Source organism: Salmo trutta, chromosome 11 (assembly GCF_901001165.1).
Source record: "Salmo trutta chromosome 11, fSalTru1.1, whole genome shotgun sequence".
Classification (NCBI taxonomy): domain Eukaryota; kingdom Metazoa; phylum Chordata; class Actinopteri; order Salmoniformes; family Salmonidae; genus Salmo; species Salmo trutta.
Genome location: NC_042967.1, coordinates 11,240,723 through 11,259,355, shown reverse-complemented (window position 1 = coordinate 11,259,355; position 18,633 = coordinate 11,240,723). Strand labels below are relative to the sequence as shown.

Genomic DNA, 18,633 nt, shown 5'->3' with positions numbered 1-18,633 from the left:
CACCGGTACCCAGCACCTCTCCTCCGGACTGTACCCCTCCCAGTCCACTAGGTACTGTAGGCCCCCCACTAGTCGTCTTGAGTCCAGAATGGTGCGTACTGCATACGCCGGGGACCCCTCGATGCCTAGAGGGGGAGGAGGGACCTCCGGCACCTCACCTTCTTGAAGGGGACCAGCTACCACCGGCCTCAGGAGAGACACATGAAACGAGGGGTTAATACAATAATAAGAAGGGAGTTTTAATCTATAACACACCTCGTTTATTCTCCTCAGGACTTTGAAGGGCCCTACACGCTGCGAACCCAGCTTCCGGCAGGGCAAGCGGAGGGGCAGGTTTCGGGTCGAGAGCCAGACCCTGTCTCCCGGTGCGAATATGGGGGCCTCACTGCGGTGGCGGTCAGTGCTCATCTTCTGCCGTCTTCCGGCTTGCCTCAGGGATTCCTCGACAGCCCTCCAAGTGTCCTTGGAGCGCTGCACCCAATCCTCCACCGCAGGAGCCTCGGTCTGACTCTGATGCCATGGTGCCAGGACCGGCTGGTAGCCTAACACACACTGGAAAGGTGATATGTTAGTGGATGAGTGGCGGAGTGAGTTTTGCGCCAACTCAGCCCATGGTAAGTACCTCGACCACTCACCTGGCCGGTCCTGGCAGTACGACCGCAGAAACCTACCCACCTCCTGGTTCACTCTCTCCACCTGCCCATTGCTCTCGGGGTGATAACCGGAGGTCAAGCTGACCGAGACCCCCAGACGCTCCATAAACGCCCTCCATACACGGGATGTGAACTGGGGACCTCGATCAGAGACGATGTCCTCCGGCACCCCGTAATGCCGGAAGACATGGGTGAATAGAGCCTCCGCAGTGTGTAGGGCCGTAGGGAGACCAGGCAACGGGAGGAGAGGGCAGGACTTAGAAAACCGATCCACAACTACCAGAACCGTGGTATTCCCCTGAGACGGGGGAAGATCGGTAAGAAAGTCCACCGACAGGTGAGACCACGGCCTTTGTGGAACGGGGAGGGGTTGTAACTTCCCTCTAGGAAGGTGCCTAGGAGCCTTGCTCTGGGCGCACACCGAACAGGAAGAGACATAAAACCTCACGTCCTTAGCCAAGGTGGGCCACCAGTACCTCCCCCTAAGGCCTTGCACTGTCCTCGCCACCCCAAGATGACCAGACGAGGGTAGCATATGAGCCCATCGAATCAATTGATCACGGACACCAAGCGGAATGTACTTACGACCTGTAGGACAATTAGAAGGCGCAGGCTCCATCTGTAATGCCCGCTCAATGTCTGCGTCCACCTCCCATACCACTGGTGCTACCAGCTTAGAAGCTGGAAGGATGGGAGTAGTATCGATGGGTCTATCCTCAGTGTCAAAGAGGCGGGACAGCGCGTCAGCCTTGGTGTTCATGGAGCCTGGTCTATATGAAATCCTGAACTGAAATCGGGTGAAAAACATGGCCCACCGTGCCTGACGCGGATTCAGTCTCCGGGCTGCCCGGATATACTCCAGGTTCTGGTGGTCAGTCCAGATGAGAAAAGGGTGTCTAGCCCCCTCAAGCCAGTGGGTGTGGAGTCAGGCGCATGAGGCAGAAAAATGTTTGGTACAATATATATTTAATAACTACCACAAAAGAGAAATATGCCCAAAACAACAGGGCGTAACAAAAACCCAAAGTCCAACAACACGATACACTACACAAACACAGTGAAAACACGTAACAAGCCCGCACACAGAACAAGTGGAGAGGCGGGCTTAAATAACACCACTAATTACCTAAATGAACACAGGTGCAACTAATAAAGACATAACTAACAGAAAAACGAAAAGGGGATCGATGGCAGCTAGTAGGCCGGTGACGATGACCGCCGAGCGCCACCCGAACAGGGAGAGGAACCACCCTCGGCAGTAGTCGTGACACTCTTCTTCTTATGGGTGTCCTTTAGTAGTGGTTTCTTTGCAGCAATTCGACCATGAAGGCCTGATTGACGCAGTCTCCTCTGAACAGTTGATGTTGAGATATGTCTGTTACTTGAACTCTGTGAAGCATTTATTTGGGCTGCAATTTCTGAGGCTGGTAACTCTAATGAACTTATCCTCTGCAGCAGAGGTAACTCTGGGTCTTCCTTTCCTGTGCCAGTTTCATCATAGTGCTTGATGGTTTTTGCAACTGCACTCAAAGTTCTTGACATTTTCCCAGATTGACTGGCCTTTATGTCTTAAAGTAATGATGGACTGTCGTTTCCCTTTGCTTATTTCAGCTATTTCTTGCAATAATATGGGCTTGGTTTTTTACCAAATAAGGCTATCTTTTGTATACCCCGCTACCTTGTCACAACACAACTGATTGTCTCAAACGCATTAAGAAGGAAAGAAATTCCACAAATTAACTTTGAACAAGGCACACCTGTTAATTGAAATGCATTCCAGGTGACTACCTCGTGAAGCTTGTTGAGAGAATGCCAAGAGTGTGCAAAGCTGTCATCAAGGCAAAGGGTAGCTACTTTGAAGAATCTCAAATATAAAATGTATTTTGATTTGTTTAACACTTTTTTGTTTACTAAATGATTCCATGTGTTATTTCATAGTTGTGATGTCTTCACTAGTATTCTACAATGTAGAAAATAGGAAAAATAAAGAAAAACCCTTGAATGAGTGTGTCCAAACTTTTGACTGTTACTGTACAGTATATGCCAAGTTGCTCTCTCAGAATATCATAATGGACCTGCAACTTTGACTTTCTCCACTTCCGCTCTGCCTTTCTGCAATTTCTCTTTAATTGATTTTTTTCTTCACTCATCCAAGGGGCTCTCAAAGGGGCTCTCCTAACATAATTATAATAATTTGACTACAACTCAGCCCCAACATAGATTTATTTGAAAATAGCAATCATTTCATAACTTGATTACATGTAGACACAATCACACACAGTGCATTCAGACCCCTTGACTTTTTCCACATTTTGTTACTTTACAGCCTTATTCTAAAATGGATTAAATAAACACAAAATCTCATCAATCTACACACAATACCCTATAATGACAAAGTGAAAACTGGTTTTTAGAAATACTTTCAAGTGTATTAAAATGTTTAAACAGAAAAACCTTATTTACATAAGTATTCAGACTCTTTGCTATGAATCTTGAAATTGAGCTCAGGTGCATCCTGTTTCCATTGATAATCCTTGAGATGTTTCTAACGCTGGATTGGAGCCCACCTGGGGTAAATTCAATTGATTGGACATGATTTGGAAAGGCACACAACTGTCTATATAAGGTCCTATAGTTGACAGTGCATGTCAGAGCAAAAACAAGCCATGAGGTCGAAGGAATTGTCCGTAGCGCTCCGAGACAGGATTGTGTCACAGGTCTGGGGAAGGGTACCAAAAAATGTCTGCAGCATTGAAGGTCCCCAAAAACACAGTGACCTCCATCATTCTTAAATGGTTGAAGTTTGGAACCTCCAAGACTCTTCCTAGAGCTGGCCGCCAGGCCAAACTGAGCAATCGTGGGAGAAGGGCCTTACCAATAACCTGATGGTCACTCTGAATGAGCTCCAGAGTTCCTCTGTGGAGATGGGAGAACCTTCCAGAAGGACAACCATCTCTGCAGCACTCCACCAATCAGGCCTTTATGGTAGTGGCCACCCGGAAGCCACTCCTCAGTAAAAGGCACATGACAGCCCGCTTGGAGTTTGCCAAAATGGACCTAAAGGACTCAGACCATGAAAAACAAGATTCTCTGGTCTGATGAAACCAAGTTTGAACTCTTTGGCCTGAATGCTTAAGTCCTCTTCTGGCTGTGCCGGGTGGAGATTATAACAGAACATGGCCAAGATGTTCAAATGTTCATAAATGACCAGCATGGTCAAATAATAGTAATCACAGTGAACAGGTCAGGGTTCCATAGCCACAGGCAGAACAGTTGAAACTGGAGCAGCAGCACGGCCAGGTGAACTGGGGACAACAAGGAGTCATCATGCCAGGTAGTCCTGAGGCATGGTCCTAGGGCTCAGGTCCTCCGAGAGAGAAAGAAAGAAAGAATTAGAGAGAGCATACTTAAATTCACACAGGACACCGGATAAGACAGGAGAAATACTCCAGATATAACATACTGACTCTATCCACTTCTATCTATGCAGAGGTGCTTCTATTTAGTCCTTGTCTGCACTGTGTGTAACATGACATATAAATGCCACTAATCTTTTATTCAATATGATAGGATATGATACAATATATATTATATTTACTAATAGTTAATATGATACAATCATGATCACATAGCAATGTGGCTCTTCCACCCTTTTCATCCAGTGACTGTGTCCCACCTTACCTTGAATTAATTTTATTGGACATATTTAAAATACATATAAAGTTGCGTCATTCATCTAAGCACAACAATACATACCTTAAAAATTACAGATGATTTAAAACACACTAAAGTCTACCAACCTTGCAATTATATCAGAGTCTAGACAGTCATGGACCCATAACAATGTGTTTATTTCGTCCATTCTTTTCCATCCTGTCCCACCATACCCCTGCCTCAGTCTCCAGACAGGTCAATCTGCTCCCAGACAACTTTATTAAACTGGAACGACTTTCACTCAGAAGAATTTCTCTCGCTCTGTTCTCCAGTGTTTTGTTTCCCCTACCTTCTCCAGTACAATGCACTCCTCAGAACCCAGCATTCCAAAATAATGTTTGTGTGTGCGTGTGTGTGCCAATGTGTCTGCAACCTTGTGTGCATTGTGTGTGTGTTAGTGGGTTACAAGGAGTAGTTCAGGCTTTAGCCTCCTTCCCAAACTAATTACAGCCAGTGATGTTTGGCTTGTTTGCGGCTCAGAGGTTATTCCATTTTGATTTCCGGAGGAGAACACGGTATATGGATGTGAGGGAATATTGTGTTTATCGTGCCTGACATACCTGCCATCCATCCGGGTCTCAGTATACTCTCTCTCTCTCGCTTTCTCTCTCTCTCGCTCTCGTTCTGTCAGTGAGTGCACTTTGTAATTGGAATGCAGCCCTTTCTTCCTTGACTGGAAACCATGGCAACGATAAAAATAGTTCCCAAGCAAAATTGCAATGAGTCTTCTTACAGAGGTGGGAGGGGGGGATTCAGACATTTGTGTTAATCTGTGTGTTTTTTGAGTCGTTGGTGTTATTTTGTATTGAGAATTCACATGTGTACAATAAGCACACAAATGAAGCAAAAGTGTAAATATTACACAGTGGCGCCCCCATCTGTCTAAATGTTAAAAGCTCTGATTCAGAGTTGTCTGGTCCAGTTACTTAGGGGAGAGTGGGGTAACACGGAACCCAAACCGTCTGCGCGCGTGCGTCATCGTGCGATAAATGTATTTTGTCACCCCCAACACCAAACGCGATCACGACACGCAGGTTAAAATAACTCTGAACCAATGACATTAATTTGGGGACAGGTCGAAAAAAATTAATATTTATGGCAATTTAGCTAGTTAGCTTGCACTTGCTAGCTAATTTGTCCTATTTAGCTAGCTTGCTGCTGCTAGGAAATTTGTCCTGGGATATAAACATTACGTTGTTATTTCACCTGAAATGCACAGGGTCCTCTACTCTGACAATTAATCCACATATAAAACGGTCAACCAAATCATTTCTAGTCATCTCTCCTCCTTCCAGGCTTTTTCATCTTTGAACTTATATGGTGATTGGCATCTAAACTTTCATAGTATTACCACGACAACCGGCAACAGTTCGTCTTTCAATCACTCATGTGGGTATAACCAATGAGGAGATGGCATGTGGGTACCTGCTTCTATAAACCAATGAGGATGGGAGGTGCAGGACTTGCAGCGTGATCTGCATCAGAAATAGAAAGGACTTCTATTTTAGCCCTTGGCAACGCAGACGCTCATTGACGCGCGCGAGCAGTGTGAGTGCAATAATTGAATAACATAGATTCCTACATTTATTTTGCAACGCGAGCGCACCCAACGTGAGCGGCGTAGTCAGGGTATTAGGAGAGAATTTTTGTACATTCAGCATCACTCTGTTAATTAAATATAGTATTATTTCTAGCAAAGATATCTACATATATTTTGAAGAATCTTTTAACACAGGCTTAACACCAAACAAACACTTTGTACTTTTTAAAATTAACATAGGCCAGGGCTGTTGTAACCTCATATCCCACCATAAATGCATTGCATTACACTTGGGAAGAAAACAATTTTCTCAACTTGCCATTGGCTCAACTTACCCCAAGACAAACATTTAGACTTTAGACTTTATTACCCCACACAGCTACAAGGGTGCACTTTCATGCTAGGTTTAGGACCTCACATTGAAGCTTATAGAGACCCAAACTGATGTATAGAACACTCTTAAGATGATCTACTTTGGTTAATAAATCATGAAACCTCTAACACAATAAATGACTTTGACTTTTTTGACCAAACTTGCTTACCACTTTTTCCATGTGGCTTCTTCCTTCATAGACTCCATGAAATGATGACCTCTTCATAAATATTTGGTCAAATTATACATTATGTGTATGGTTTCCTAAAAACAAGGGTGGCTCAACTGACCCCTTTGGCTCAACTTACCCCACTCTCCTCTACTGTCACAGAGTATGGATGTCTGACAGTTAGCCTACATATGATAGCTGTTAGACTGACAATCTATTGACACTGGTTGTATCTCACATTGAACAGATATCATCAAAGCATCTCGAGGAATTTTACCTCGTCCTGTGAGTTGTACGCTGAAAGAAATTGTTTCTCATGAACGCATGGGAGTCATTCATAAACCCCTCATATTTCTGCTGATATGAGAGGTTAATGAACATCTACACTTGTCCTCTGAGGAGGCCATTTTCTGAAGACTGGAGGAATCTCTCCACATGTCAATGAAGCCTGTAAAGCCAGCTTGACCATTAACCTGAGGCGCCACAGGAAAGCACCCTGCTTCGTTTTGATATGGCAGAGCAGGGAGAGAGGTGGAGCGCTCACACACACAGCGGGAGAGAGGAGGAGACGCGGAGGAGAGGTGAAATGTCCCAGGATCCTTTCCAAACAGTCAGCATGACCACTCTAATTCTAATCAAGCTGCCAAGTTTGAAAGAAGGAGGGGAGAGAGAGGGAGGGAAAGAGGGGAGAGGAATGAGAAAGAATGGAGGGACATGAAGAGATAAAGAGAGGCATAGGGAGGAAGAGAGAGCAAGGGAGAGAGTAAGGGAGAGGATAGCAGACTGAAGGGGTTCAGAGTAGCACTACTGACACCTGCCCTCTTCCTTCCTCTTCTTTCTAGCTCTTCCTTTGATGCAGGAAAAGAGGGGTATCGAGCGGAGTGCTCTGGAAATAGGATTCCTTTCAGTCCCTCCGCTCAAAGAGGCTTATAATGTGGCCCTGCCAAGCAGACAAAGTGGGAATCCACTTCAAGTGTGGACAGAGGAACAATAAGTTGTCTGTATTAGTGTCTTGCAACAAACAGAACACAAACCCATCTACACAACCATTTCAACAACAATATCCTCACTCTGAACTCAGTCCACAATAACTCAGGGCTTTGAAATTGAAAGATACCTGTGATTCCTTTCTGGAACAATAGGAAAAACAAAGTGTGCTTATTTCTTTTCTTTCTTTACTTCAGTGCTTACAACTAGGGCTGCAAAATTCCGGGAACTTTCAATAAATTCTCTGATTTCTCCCGAAATCCCAGAATCAGGAGGGAATAAGCAGGAAATCCAGAATCATCCAATCAGGTATTCTGGAGAACCAGAAAATATATTAAATGTTGCCGAAATGTTGCAACCCTACTTACAAAACACGGTTGGTTGAGTTACAAAGGTTTTGCGGCCTTGCTTAGAACACATAGCTAGCAGGCTGACAGAAAGCTTTTGAAGTAATGTACTGAGGTATTATTTGTGTTCCATCTCCATTCAGGTATGGATGTGTGGGGGCAGTATGTACGACGTACCATGCTCCCGAGTAGGACATATCTACAGGAAATACGTCCCCTACAAAGTGCCGTCTGGAACAAGCCTAGCCAGAGTAAGTTAGACTGACCAGTCAATACACTGCTTCCATCAACTGGTTATAGCTAACATGCAGACATTTTGACTGGTTGTCTATTAATTAATTGGCACATGGCTGATAGTCAAACTAAGGATGTAGGTCCAGCTATCTATCTGATGTAACATGAGGTCTGACTAACTCGGCGCACTGTGACCTGTGATAAGCTAAACTCACAGACAGTCCATCGCCTTACCCCATCTCTCCCTCACTGTCTCTCTCCCTTATCTCAGAACCTGAAGAGGGTGGCTGAGACATGGATGGATGAGTACACAGAGTTCATCTACCAGCGTCGTCCAGAGTACCGCCACCTGTCCACCGGGGACCTGACGGCCCAGAAGGAGCTGAGAAGACACCTCAAGTGTAAAGACTTCAAGTGGTACATGAACGCTGTGGCCTGGGATCTGGCCAAGTACTACCCCGCTGTGGAGCCGCTGCCTGCCGCCTGGGGAGAGGTAGGAAGTTAGGAAAACACATAGAACCACTACACACACACACACACACACACACACACACACACACACACACACACACACACACACAAGAGCACGTACGCACACAGACAGAGCAAATGCACCTACAGAACGAATGAACACACTCGCAAGAGCCGGTACACACACACACGAACAGAAAAGCATACAAAGGCATATAAAACCATATGTGATTACCTTAGAATCCAAAATGAAATGTCAGGTCATGTTTTCGAGGTCACTTACTGAGGCATTGATACAAATAATAGGACTTCTCACAATACTTAGGCCTACATAAACCTACTGTCTTACATGCCACCAATAACAGCTAAGTCTGAGCAGTATCCACAGGCTGATTTGGTTTCTTGCGTATTTTTAGCTGGTATTGTAATGAATGAATCTATTTCCAGACACCAATACATCAGCTAAGAGACAGTCCCTGAATGCCTCCACAGGTGTGTCACGGAAGGCTATTATTCTACCAGATCTGTATCCCAAATGGCACCCTATTCCCTTTATAGTGCATTGCTTTTGATCATGGCCCAAAATAGTGCACTATATAGGGAATAGGGTACCATTTGGGACGCTTCCATGTTCATTGATTTATGAATGTCTGGTGCTCGCTGAAACGTAATGCATTTCTCATATGGGACAGGCAGCCAGCAGCCTGCTAATGAAATGTTTTAGAGTAGACAGTGTCACAAAACGGACACAGCTGGACTGCCTGCTTCACTACCCCCAGAAACCATAAGTAGCAGATTTTACTTTACATTGAACATAAACATGACATGCAGTTTGCTGCATCGTATTCTGAGATATATATAATGCCTCTCTGTGTTACTTGTGAAGGGATGGGGCTGGAGATGGCCTTGGCATTTTATTACTATCTCACTCTATCTGTTCTCTGGCACACACACACACACAATCTCACTCTATCTGTGCTCTGGCACACACACAATCTCACTCTATCTGTGCTCTGTGAGGATGGGATCTAGCCTCAGGCAATCATACCCATAAATGCAGGAGCTGGAATCAGGTTGCCTGGAATCCACACTCGTATGCTCCGTTCACCATTTACAGTTGAAGTCGGAAGTTTACGTACACCTTAGCCAAATACATTTAAACTCCCGTTTTTTCACAATTCCTGACATTTAATCTCAGTAAAAATTCCCTGTCTTAGGTCATTTAGGATCACCACTTTATTTTAAGAATGTGAAATGTCAGAATTATAGTAGAGAGAATGATTTATTTCAGCTTTTATTTCTTTCATCACATTCCCAGTGGGTCAGAAGTTTACATACACTCAATTAGTATTTGGTAGCATTGTCTCTTCCCACAATAAGTTGGGTGAATTTTGGCCCATTCCTCCTGACAGAGCTGGTGTAACTGAGTCAGGTGTGTAGGCCTCCTCGCTCGCACACGCTTTTTCAGTTCTGCCCACAATTTTTCTATGGGATTGAGGTCAGGGCTTTGTGATGGCCACTAAAATACCTTGACTTTGTTGTCCTTAAGCCATTTTGCCACAACTTTGGAAGTATGCTTGGGGTCATTGTCCATTTGAAAGACCCATTTGCAACCAAGCTTTAACTTCCTGACTGATGTCTTGAGATGTTGCTTCAATATATCCACATAATTTTCCATCCTCATGATGCCATCTATTTTGTGAAGTGCACCAGTCCCTCCTGCAGCAAAGCACCCCCACAACATGATGATGCCACCCCCGTGCTTCACGGTTGGGATGATGTTCTTCAGCTTGCAAGCCTCCCCCTTTTTCCTCCATACATTACATTTACATTTTAGTCATTTAGCAGACGCTCTTATCCAGAGCAACTTACAGTAGTGAATGCATACATTACATACATTTTTTCTCCGTACTGGTCCCCCGTGGGAATCAAACCCACAACCCTGGCATTGCAAATACCATGCTCTACCAACTGAGCCACACAGGACCCAGGCTAAGAACACATAACGATGGTCATAATGGCCAAACAGTTCTCTTTTTGTTTCATCAGACCAGAGGACATTTCTCCAAAAAGTACAATCTTTGTCCCCATGTGCAGTTGCAAACTGTAGTCTGGCTTTTTTATGCCGGTTTTGGAGCAGTGGCTTCTTCCTTGCTGAGTGGCCTTTCAGGTTATGTCGATATAGGACTCGTTGTATTGTGGATATAGATACTTTTGTACCTGTTTCCTCCAGCATCTTCACAGGGTCCTTTGCTGTTGTTCTGGGATTGATTTGAAATTTTCGCACCAAAGTACGTTCATCTCTAGGAGACAGAACGTGTCTCCTTCCTGAGTGGTATAATGTCAAGCAAAGAGGCACTGAGTTTGAAGGTAGACCTTGAAATACATCCATAGGTACACCTCCAATTGACTCAAAGGATGTCAATTAGTCTATCAGAAGCTTCTAAAGCCATGACATAATTTTCTGGAATTTTCCAAGCTGTTTAAAGGCACAGTCAACTTAGTGTATGTAAACTTCTGGCCCACTGGAATTGTGATACAGTGAAATATAAGTGAAATAATCTGTCTGTAAACAATTGTTGGAAAAATTACTCGTGTCATGCTCAAAGTAGATATCCTTACCGACTTGCCAAAGCTATAGTTTGTTAACAAGAAATGTGTGGAGTGGTTGAAAAACAAGATTTAATGACTCCAACCTAAGTGTATGTAAACTTCCTACTTCAACTGTAAATAGTGGGGACTCCAGGCTAAGAATCAGGTATTCATGGAGATTGTTTCCCAACCAGTTTTTTTCCATAGGGAGGTTGGGTGCAGGAGTAGTTTTAATCATCACTGATAGATGGTTAGATGGACCTGGAATACATCATTCACTAATTAATTCATCCTATGTGCCGGAAGGAACCACATCCTCCTCTCAAGCCACTGAAACATTTCAGAAACCTCACGGCGAACACGTTGTACGTTAATATGGAAAATGAAATTCATTTTGCATTACATATAATTGGATTCCTCGCTCTGCCTTCTTATAGAAAATCTCACTTTCTATGTTTTTCTGACGCCCTGGCCCCTGGGTCAAGGTACTAATGATAATAGGTAGAATGGAAGGCCGTCTCAGCGGTGACCCACCTTTCCCACTCTCCGCTGTTCAAGTCTACAAGGCCATTAGCACAAATTGTACAAGCACACACACACACACAACACAAGTCCACTTATTACCATCCCCGCTGATTAACCACCCCTTCCGTATTAGCCAGAGGTGAAAATGGATAGTAAATAACAAGTGAAGCGGTGTATCTCTTGATGAGAAAATGTTTGCACAGTAGGTAAATATCTCCTCTTTCCTCCCCCGGGTGAGGATGATAGTAATTTTATCGTCAGGCTGACAGCTTCATGTGCCAACTCTTCTCTGGCTCTCCCCCTGCCTGTCACCCCGCTGTCACCCCACCTGATCTATGGAACTATAAAGATCTCTCATTGGGTATTCAAGCCCAGATTGCAAGGGAGGAGAGGGAGAGAGAAGAGAGAGGGGGGAGACCGACAGAGAGAGAGAGAGAGAGAGAAGGGGATAAGATAAGAGGGACAAAGAGAGAGTGAGATTGTGAGATAGACATAGAGGAGAGAGAGCTCAGATTAAACTTCCTCTACATCTCTGGAAGATGACGATCAGGGGATCAGCCTTCTCGACACCTCGGCCTTGGAGCTGTGCAGACTGGGTAAATAGGGGGCTGTCGATCTGACCCCCTCCCCACCATCCAATCTGCCTCCCTCCCCACAACTCCACACCACGGCTCCTTCAATAGGTCTAAATCACTTCAAGTGATGCAATCATCAGGCCTTTTGATTCGGCTCTAACTGTGTCTCTAGATCAGCGCTGGCATGTTGATAGGCATGGCATCAGGGATAAGCACTGTGTTTTGCTCCTGGGCCCATTTTAGACAGATGAGGCTTTGGAAAAGTGGAGAGTAAAGGCCCGTTATGCAGTACAATTCGCAGACCATTATTGGTCTTTCAGAGCGATCAGCAGTATACTCCTAATGACCCTGTGGTTAAATGTACTTTGTCGATGTGGGCGGCAGGCTGAGGGAGTTTGATTATTTGAAGTTTCAAAATTGCAATGCAGGTGGGTATTATTTTGCATTTCCAACTGCACTTCTGGCAAAACTTTTTTCTTTATTACACGATAATGCTGCTCCACGGGTGCCTGGTAGGCACAAAAGTGCCAAGTTTGTTTGTAGCATTTAAAGGACTAAACTCTTATTATTGTTTGCCATGTAAAATACTGTAGAACTTTGCAACAAAGATTTGTATTATTGGTATGTATCAGACTTTTGGAGTAGTGTCCGATTGAATCAGGTCTACGTGAGGAAAACAGCGTTTCCCTGTCTTTTCTCATTGGCTGCATCCTAGAGAATATAAGTAATCTTATCTCAGAGTAGAAGTATGCGTGGGTGACGATGTGACCTTGCAGCGATGGGGCTGCCTGTAGAAAATTGGTCACATCTGACCTGAACCTAATGGATGTTTCTGTTGTTGTTCAAGAGGAAAGGTGAAATCACTTGTCTTGAATATTTCACTCCTTCATGATGGGAAAAGGGGAGAGCCTCTCTCGTTTAGATGCAGGAGCAACCAAAGAGGCAGAAAGCACTGAGGCAAGAAATGTGTCGCCATTTTGTAGAGAATTTATCTGTCATTCCGTTAGTTTAGTTTTTGTTGCTCCACAAAAGAAACCTAGGTTATCCTGACCCAAATAAAATCCGTAATCTGTACTCTGTTATTAGAAAAACATGCACAACATTGATGAGAGCTGACATTGACTTGGTAGACATTTTTATAATCAACATTTTTTGAGCCAACCATAATGTTGTTGTCAGACATTCTCCACACTAACAGTCAAACAATCACCATTATTTGCTACAGCCCTAGCTAATGTCTTTGGCCCCATCTAGTGGCGAGCAGGGGTAACAACATTTATAAGAGAGTCAACCCTGTGCAAAACACATTTACATTACATTTACATTTAAGTCATTTAGCAGACGCTCTTATCCAGAGCGACTTACAAACACCTCTGAGTATTCCATCCCTGGTCTCCTTCCTGTCAAATACAGTGTCTCACTCTGACCCTGTAGGACCTCCTCTCTCCAACCATTCCTCTCGCTCTCTCTCTATCTATCTCTCACACACTCTAACTCACTCTCCCCCTCTCTCCTCCTTTGTCCTCTCTCCTCTCCTCTGCCCTCGCCTTTCTCTCTCCTCTGAATGTGTTAGTGAGGGCCACAGAGACAGACAGAGACCAGATTACTTTAGATGCAGTGTTACTGGATTCATGCATTATTGAGCCATACTGTGACACGAGCCAAGCTCAGCCGAATGCTATAAAGAGAATTAGGCAAATGACACAGTCAATCAAATGTGTATGAGAGCCAAGTAACTCTGAAACTTAGAAAGTTTTCACAGTAGGGGGTGCCTATTAACTCCGGCTTAGAGGGAGGAAGATGCTCCAGGAACGAATTAGCTTATCTCTTACAGTCACTGGTGAGAGTAGATCTTGTCAGCAAACTGTGAGAGCTTTGATACCATGTCAGATCATACGCTGTTACTTAAAACCACATACTGTGTATAGATAGTTGGCTGCTTGTACTAAGTTACTGTGTACAGTGTGTTTGGAAGGTTGCCATGGATTCCACTCACTATACACTGGAGTCCTGTGATCAGAGCGTTGAGCATTAGAGAGAAGCCGGAGTATCTCATCCTGTGGTCTCCACATCTATAGATCTATATTGCATGGTGTTTGTGTGTGTGTGTTTGTGTGTGTGTGTGTGTGTGTGTGTGGGTGTGGGTGCGGGTGTGCATGCGTGCAAGTCTTCACCGAGGCCTCCCTTTCACTGTTTTTGGGAGGCTTCAAAGTGTGTGTGTGTTTGGTTTTAACTGAGCCCTCTTTCTCTTTGTGTCCTTGTAGATTCGTAACGCTGCATCAGGTCTGTGTATAGACTCCAAACACGGCCCCACAGGGACAGAGCTGCGACTGGACGCCTGTCTGAAGGAGGGGGCTGAACGCACCTGGGCACACGAACAGGTAGGTACAACCGGAGCCGTGTACTGTATAGTAGGGTGTAGGTGTAGTCTATACTACATTATACTGTATAGTAGGGTGTAGGTGTAGTCTATACTACATTATACTGTATAGTAGGGTGTAGGTGTAGTCTATACTACATTATACTGTATAGTAGGGTGTAGGTGTAGTCTATACTACATTATACTGTATAGTAGGGTGTAGGTGTAGTCTATACTACATTATACTGTATAGTAGGGTGTATTCTATACGATATTATACTGTATAGTAGGTTATAATCTATATTATATTATACTGTATAGTAGGGTGTATTCTATACTATATTATACTGTGTAGCGGGGTATAGTCTATACTATATTATACTGTATAGTAGGGAGTAGACTATACCATATAATACTGTATAGTAAGGTGTAGTCTATACTGTATAGTATGGTGTAGTCTGTACTATATTATACTGTATAGTAGGGTGTAGTCTATACTATACTGTATGGTACAGTGTTGTCTATACTATATTATACTTAATAGCAGGGTGCAGTATATACTGCTATGTTTTATTTATTTAACCTTTATTTAGGCAGGGAGCCCCATTAAAGCGGCAATCTGCAATTGCTACATCCATTTTGTGACTTTTAAATGAATTATATGTACCCATTGATACTTAAGGAATATAACTTGCAAATGTTATTGTTTGAACTGCATATTGCCCCTTGCAAGAAATACCTTTTTGGGAAGGTACCCTGCAAATCCTTTGATTAAAGATGATCATTTCAATCGTTTGATTAAAGATTAGTCGCAACATGTGTTGTCTGCAAAACAGCCATCACAACACTTAGTCTCGCAAAGAACCATAACATACGAAATACACAGAACTACACTAAAAGGAAAATTCCACCCAAAAATGATATTTTGGTATTTGTTTCATTAGTCCATTGTTGATATAGTCCCAAAATGTTTTTGCCTGTCAGCAATCAAGATATACAACTTTCAAAATACAGCAATACAGCTGGTATGATGCTTTTATTATAATTTTGCATCATACTGGCATTACTTCTGTATTTTGAAAGTTATATATGTTGAAAACTTGATTGCTGACATGAAAAACATATTAGTAGTATATCAACAATGGACTAATGAAACAAATACCAAAAGATCATGTTTGGGTGGCATTTTCCTTTAATACAAAACAACTTTAGGGTACTGTAGCCGGCGATTGCTTCATATGCAACTAATGTTCCTGCTGTTTACTGTTAAATCTGAACAGATCATCACCGCATTCTTGTCCTCATGTTCATCCGCCTCTAAAATGACATTTAGGGTAGTCATACTGTGAATCTCATAACGGAACTTGGATACCATGTTGTGCCTGTGTACTTGTTTGTACTCAGATATTTACATTTGGCTGGAGAGAGGACATCAGGCCAGGGGATCCTCTCCACACCAGGAAGTTCTGCTTTGACTCCATCTCCCAGAGTTCCCCTGTCACACTGTACGACTGCCACGGCATGAAGGGCAACCAGCACTGGAGCTATAGGAAGGTAACTTTAAACAGAATTAAATAGAACACGATTATATTGTATCTGTATGGTACTTACTTTACTTCTGTTTTGGCTTTATATTCCATGTGGAACGTAAATGATCAATAAATAATCAATAATCAACAGAAAGCCTGGTAACTTACATACCGTATGATTACTGTTATAACACCACATCAAACACCTCATCATTCAAATTACTACCACAGCCACAGGACAGTACACAATATCAAAGTCATCAGATAGAAAAGATGTACACTGCGTTTTTACTGCTGCGTTCCAGGTAGAGGAAAGTAATAGAGGACTTATTTTATCGTAGCACCGCTCCTATTTCCTCCACATCGTTTAGGGAGGAGAGATGAATGTTTGCTCAGCGCAAAATCAGAATGTCATTACAGTCCCATCTCTCTTAAGGTTCTGCCTAGAATGACTCAATGAGGTTCAGAGGTGCACAGATGCTAGCGTGAGACCCAGATCTGTTTGCCACCTCCATTACTGTGGCAAGACAACACAGTCAGGTCTTGAACTCAGGCTACACAGATGCAATAGCCGCTTATTAAAGGGCTGAGTTGGGCTTGCACAGTGCACGGTGGCCTTGAGGCTGTGTGAACATTGTAAAATCAGGAAGGCGGACGCATGATACAAGAACAAAATTACTGCCAAGTACCTCTGAGGCGTTCTCCACCTCCTCATCTTTCTCCACAACTTTATCCCTCCCCAGAGAATCCTTTTTCAGTTTGAATCCGTCACTGGCTATATTTAAGAGTTTGCGATCACCATAGATAATATTTTATTGGAAGCCAGGGGCGTATTTTTATTTTGTGTTGTCAGTTTTCAACGATTCGTACTTCCTTCAATTCTTCTTTCTTTTGCAGCTGAATTTGTTACTTTTCCCTTTCTGTCATGCGAGGGAGGATGAACCCAAAGAATATACATTCAGAAAAGTAATGTAATGGTCTGTTGGAACTCTGGATTTAAAAACTATTGTGTGTGGAACTCATATTTCTCAGCCTAGTTTAACTCCCAAATTCAGACCCCTCTCTCCATGAAATGAAGTAAACTCAGATTAGAATGGAGGGAGGAAAAACAGTGTTACAGCCAGTTGCTCTGCTCTCCGTCTGTAATCTGTTTGAAGGGAGTGGGAGATGAGAGAGCAGGATTAAACAGCAGCCTGCCTGCCGGAGACAGGTTTACCTGTCTCTACTTTATTTTAATAATTTATCTCAATCCTTCTTTCCCTCCCTTTCTTCTCTCTCTCTGCCTCCTGCTCTCTCTCTCTCTCTACCTCGTGCTTTTTCTTTCGCGCTCTTTGTCTCTCTCGCACGCTCTCTCTCTCTCTCTCTGGGCCAACACATACAGGATAAATTGCTGTACCACCTGGTGAGCAGCGGTTGCATGGACTGCAGTCCCGGTGATAAGAGGATTTTCATGAATATATGCGACCCTGGGTCGGAGACGCAGCAGTGGCTGTTCCAGAGAGTCAACGCCACCGTCCTGGACAAATTCAACAAAGCTGCGGCTGCCAGCTCCTAGGAACCAGGCGCCAAACCCCACGACAAAAAAAACAAAAAACAAATGTGTGCATTGTAGCAGCAAGCAGCCAGCCAGTTAGCTAGCGGTCCTGTCTCCCAGACCCCCCAGCTCATCAACGTGGGGGCTACAAAGTGGAAGAGAAGGGGGTGGGGGGGCTACGTTTCTGTTCTGTCTGATGGATCCTCTGCCCGATGGGATCAGATCCAAAATGGAGGATAAAGACTCCTTCCTGGCTGAAAGAGATTCTGGGATTCTGCCTGGTTCTGCCCAATGGGCTGATGGGACATTCAAGGTCGCCTATTCTCAGAGAACCAACCAGACTAAACTAGACCCAAGCTAACCCGCCACACAGGGGCACCTTGCTGGTCGAGGACACAGAAACCTCCAGAACACTGTCCTCTAGGTCCTCTATGGGTCAAAGGTCAAACACAGCAGGTCTAGTAGACTGGATTTGTTTGTATCAGGTTGAAAAAGGAATGTTCCAACTGTCACTCTCTCAAGATCGCATGGTGGATTTGTACTATATCGGAGGCTCATGAAATTATTTGCTCATTTTTGTAAGGCTATTTATTTTCCATTATTATTTTATTAGTATTTATTTAGTATTAATTTATTTTGTCTTTTTTTTAAGAACAATAATTTATTAAGTGTATACTTGAATGGGTTTTTCAGATTTCTGGTCCCCGTGATTGTACGATTTGAAGTTGTGAAGTTCAGCCAATGAAAATGATGTAGTAAACATGAATAAAATGTGAAAAAAATACATTAATTATTACAATTGTATGGTGTGTGTGAGCATTTATATGATGACACATCTCACAATGATATTACATGTAGATAGCAGCCAAGAAGATGCCCATGGACTTATGATTATGCATGTGGGTGCTCATTCAAAAGTGATGATTTGTGTGCCCTCTTTTGAAGAGGTTTCATAACTCATCTACATGTGCACTAATGGGACGATTCAGCCTTAGGAAATGTATGCCTTTTTTACACGTTTTGATTTAAGC

The 18,633-nt window shown here is 43.5% G+C and overlaps 1 protein-coding gene across 3 annotated transcripts in view; it reads left to right on the top strand.

The window, feature by feature from the left end:
* The window catches only part of LOC115202213 (polypeptide N-acetylgalactosaminyltransferase-like 6), a 245,480-nt gene extending 227,078 nt beyond the window's left edge, over positions 1-18,402 (top strand). For all 3 annotated transcript variants that reach the window (XM_029766197.1, XM_029766194.1, XM_029766196.1), the window contains exons 9-13: positions 7,927-8,034; positions 8,289-8,510; positions 14,445-14,561; positions 15,944-16,093; positions 17,450-18,402. In XM_029766197.1, coding sequence (XP_029622057.1) covers positions 7,927-8,034; positions 8,289-8,510; positions 14,445-14,561; positions 15,944-16,093; positions 17,450-17,623 — 771 coding nt within the window. In that variant the 3' untranslated portion in view covers positions 17,624-18,402. The remainder of the gene's footprint in view (positions 1-7,926; positions 8,035-8,288; positions 8,511-14,444; positions 14,562-15,943; positions 16,094-17,449) is intronic.
* The last annotated feature ends 231 nt before the right edge of the window (positions 18,403-18,633 follow it).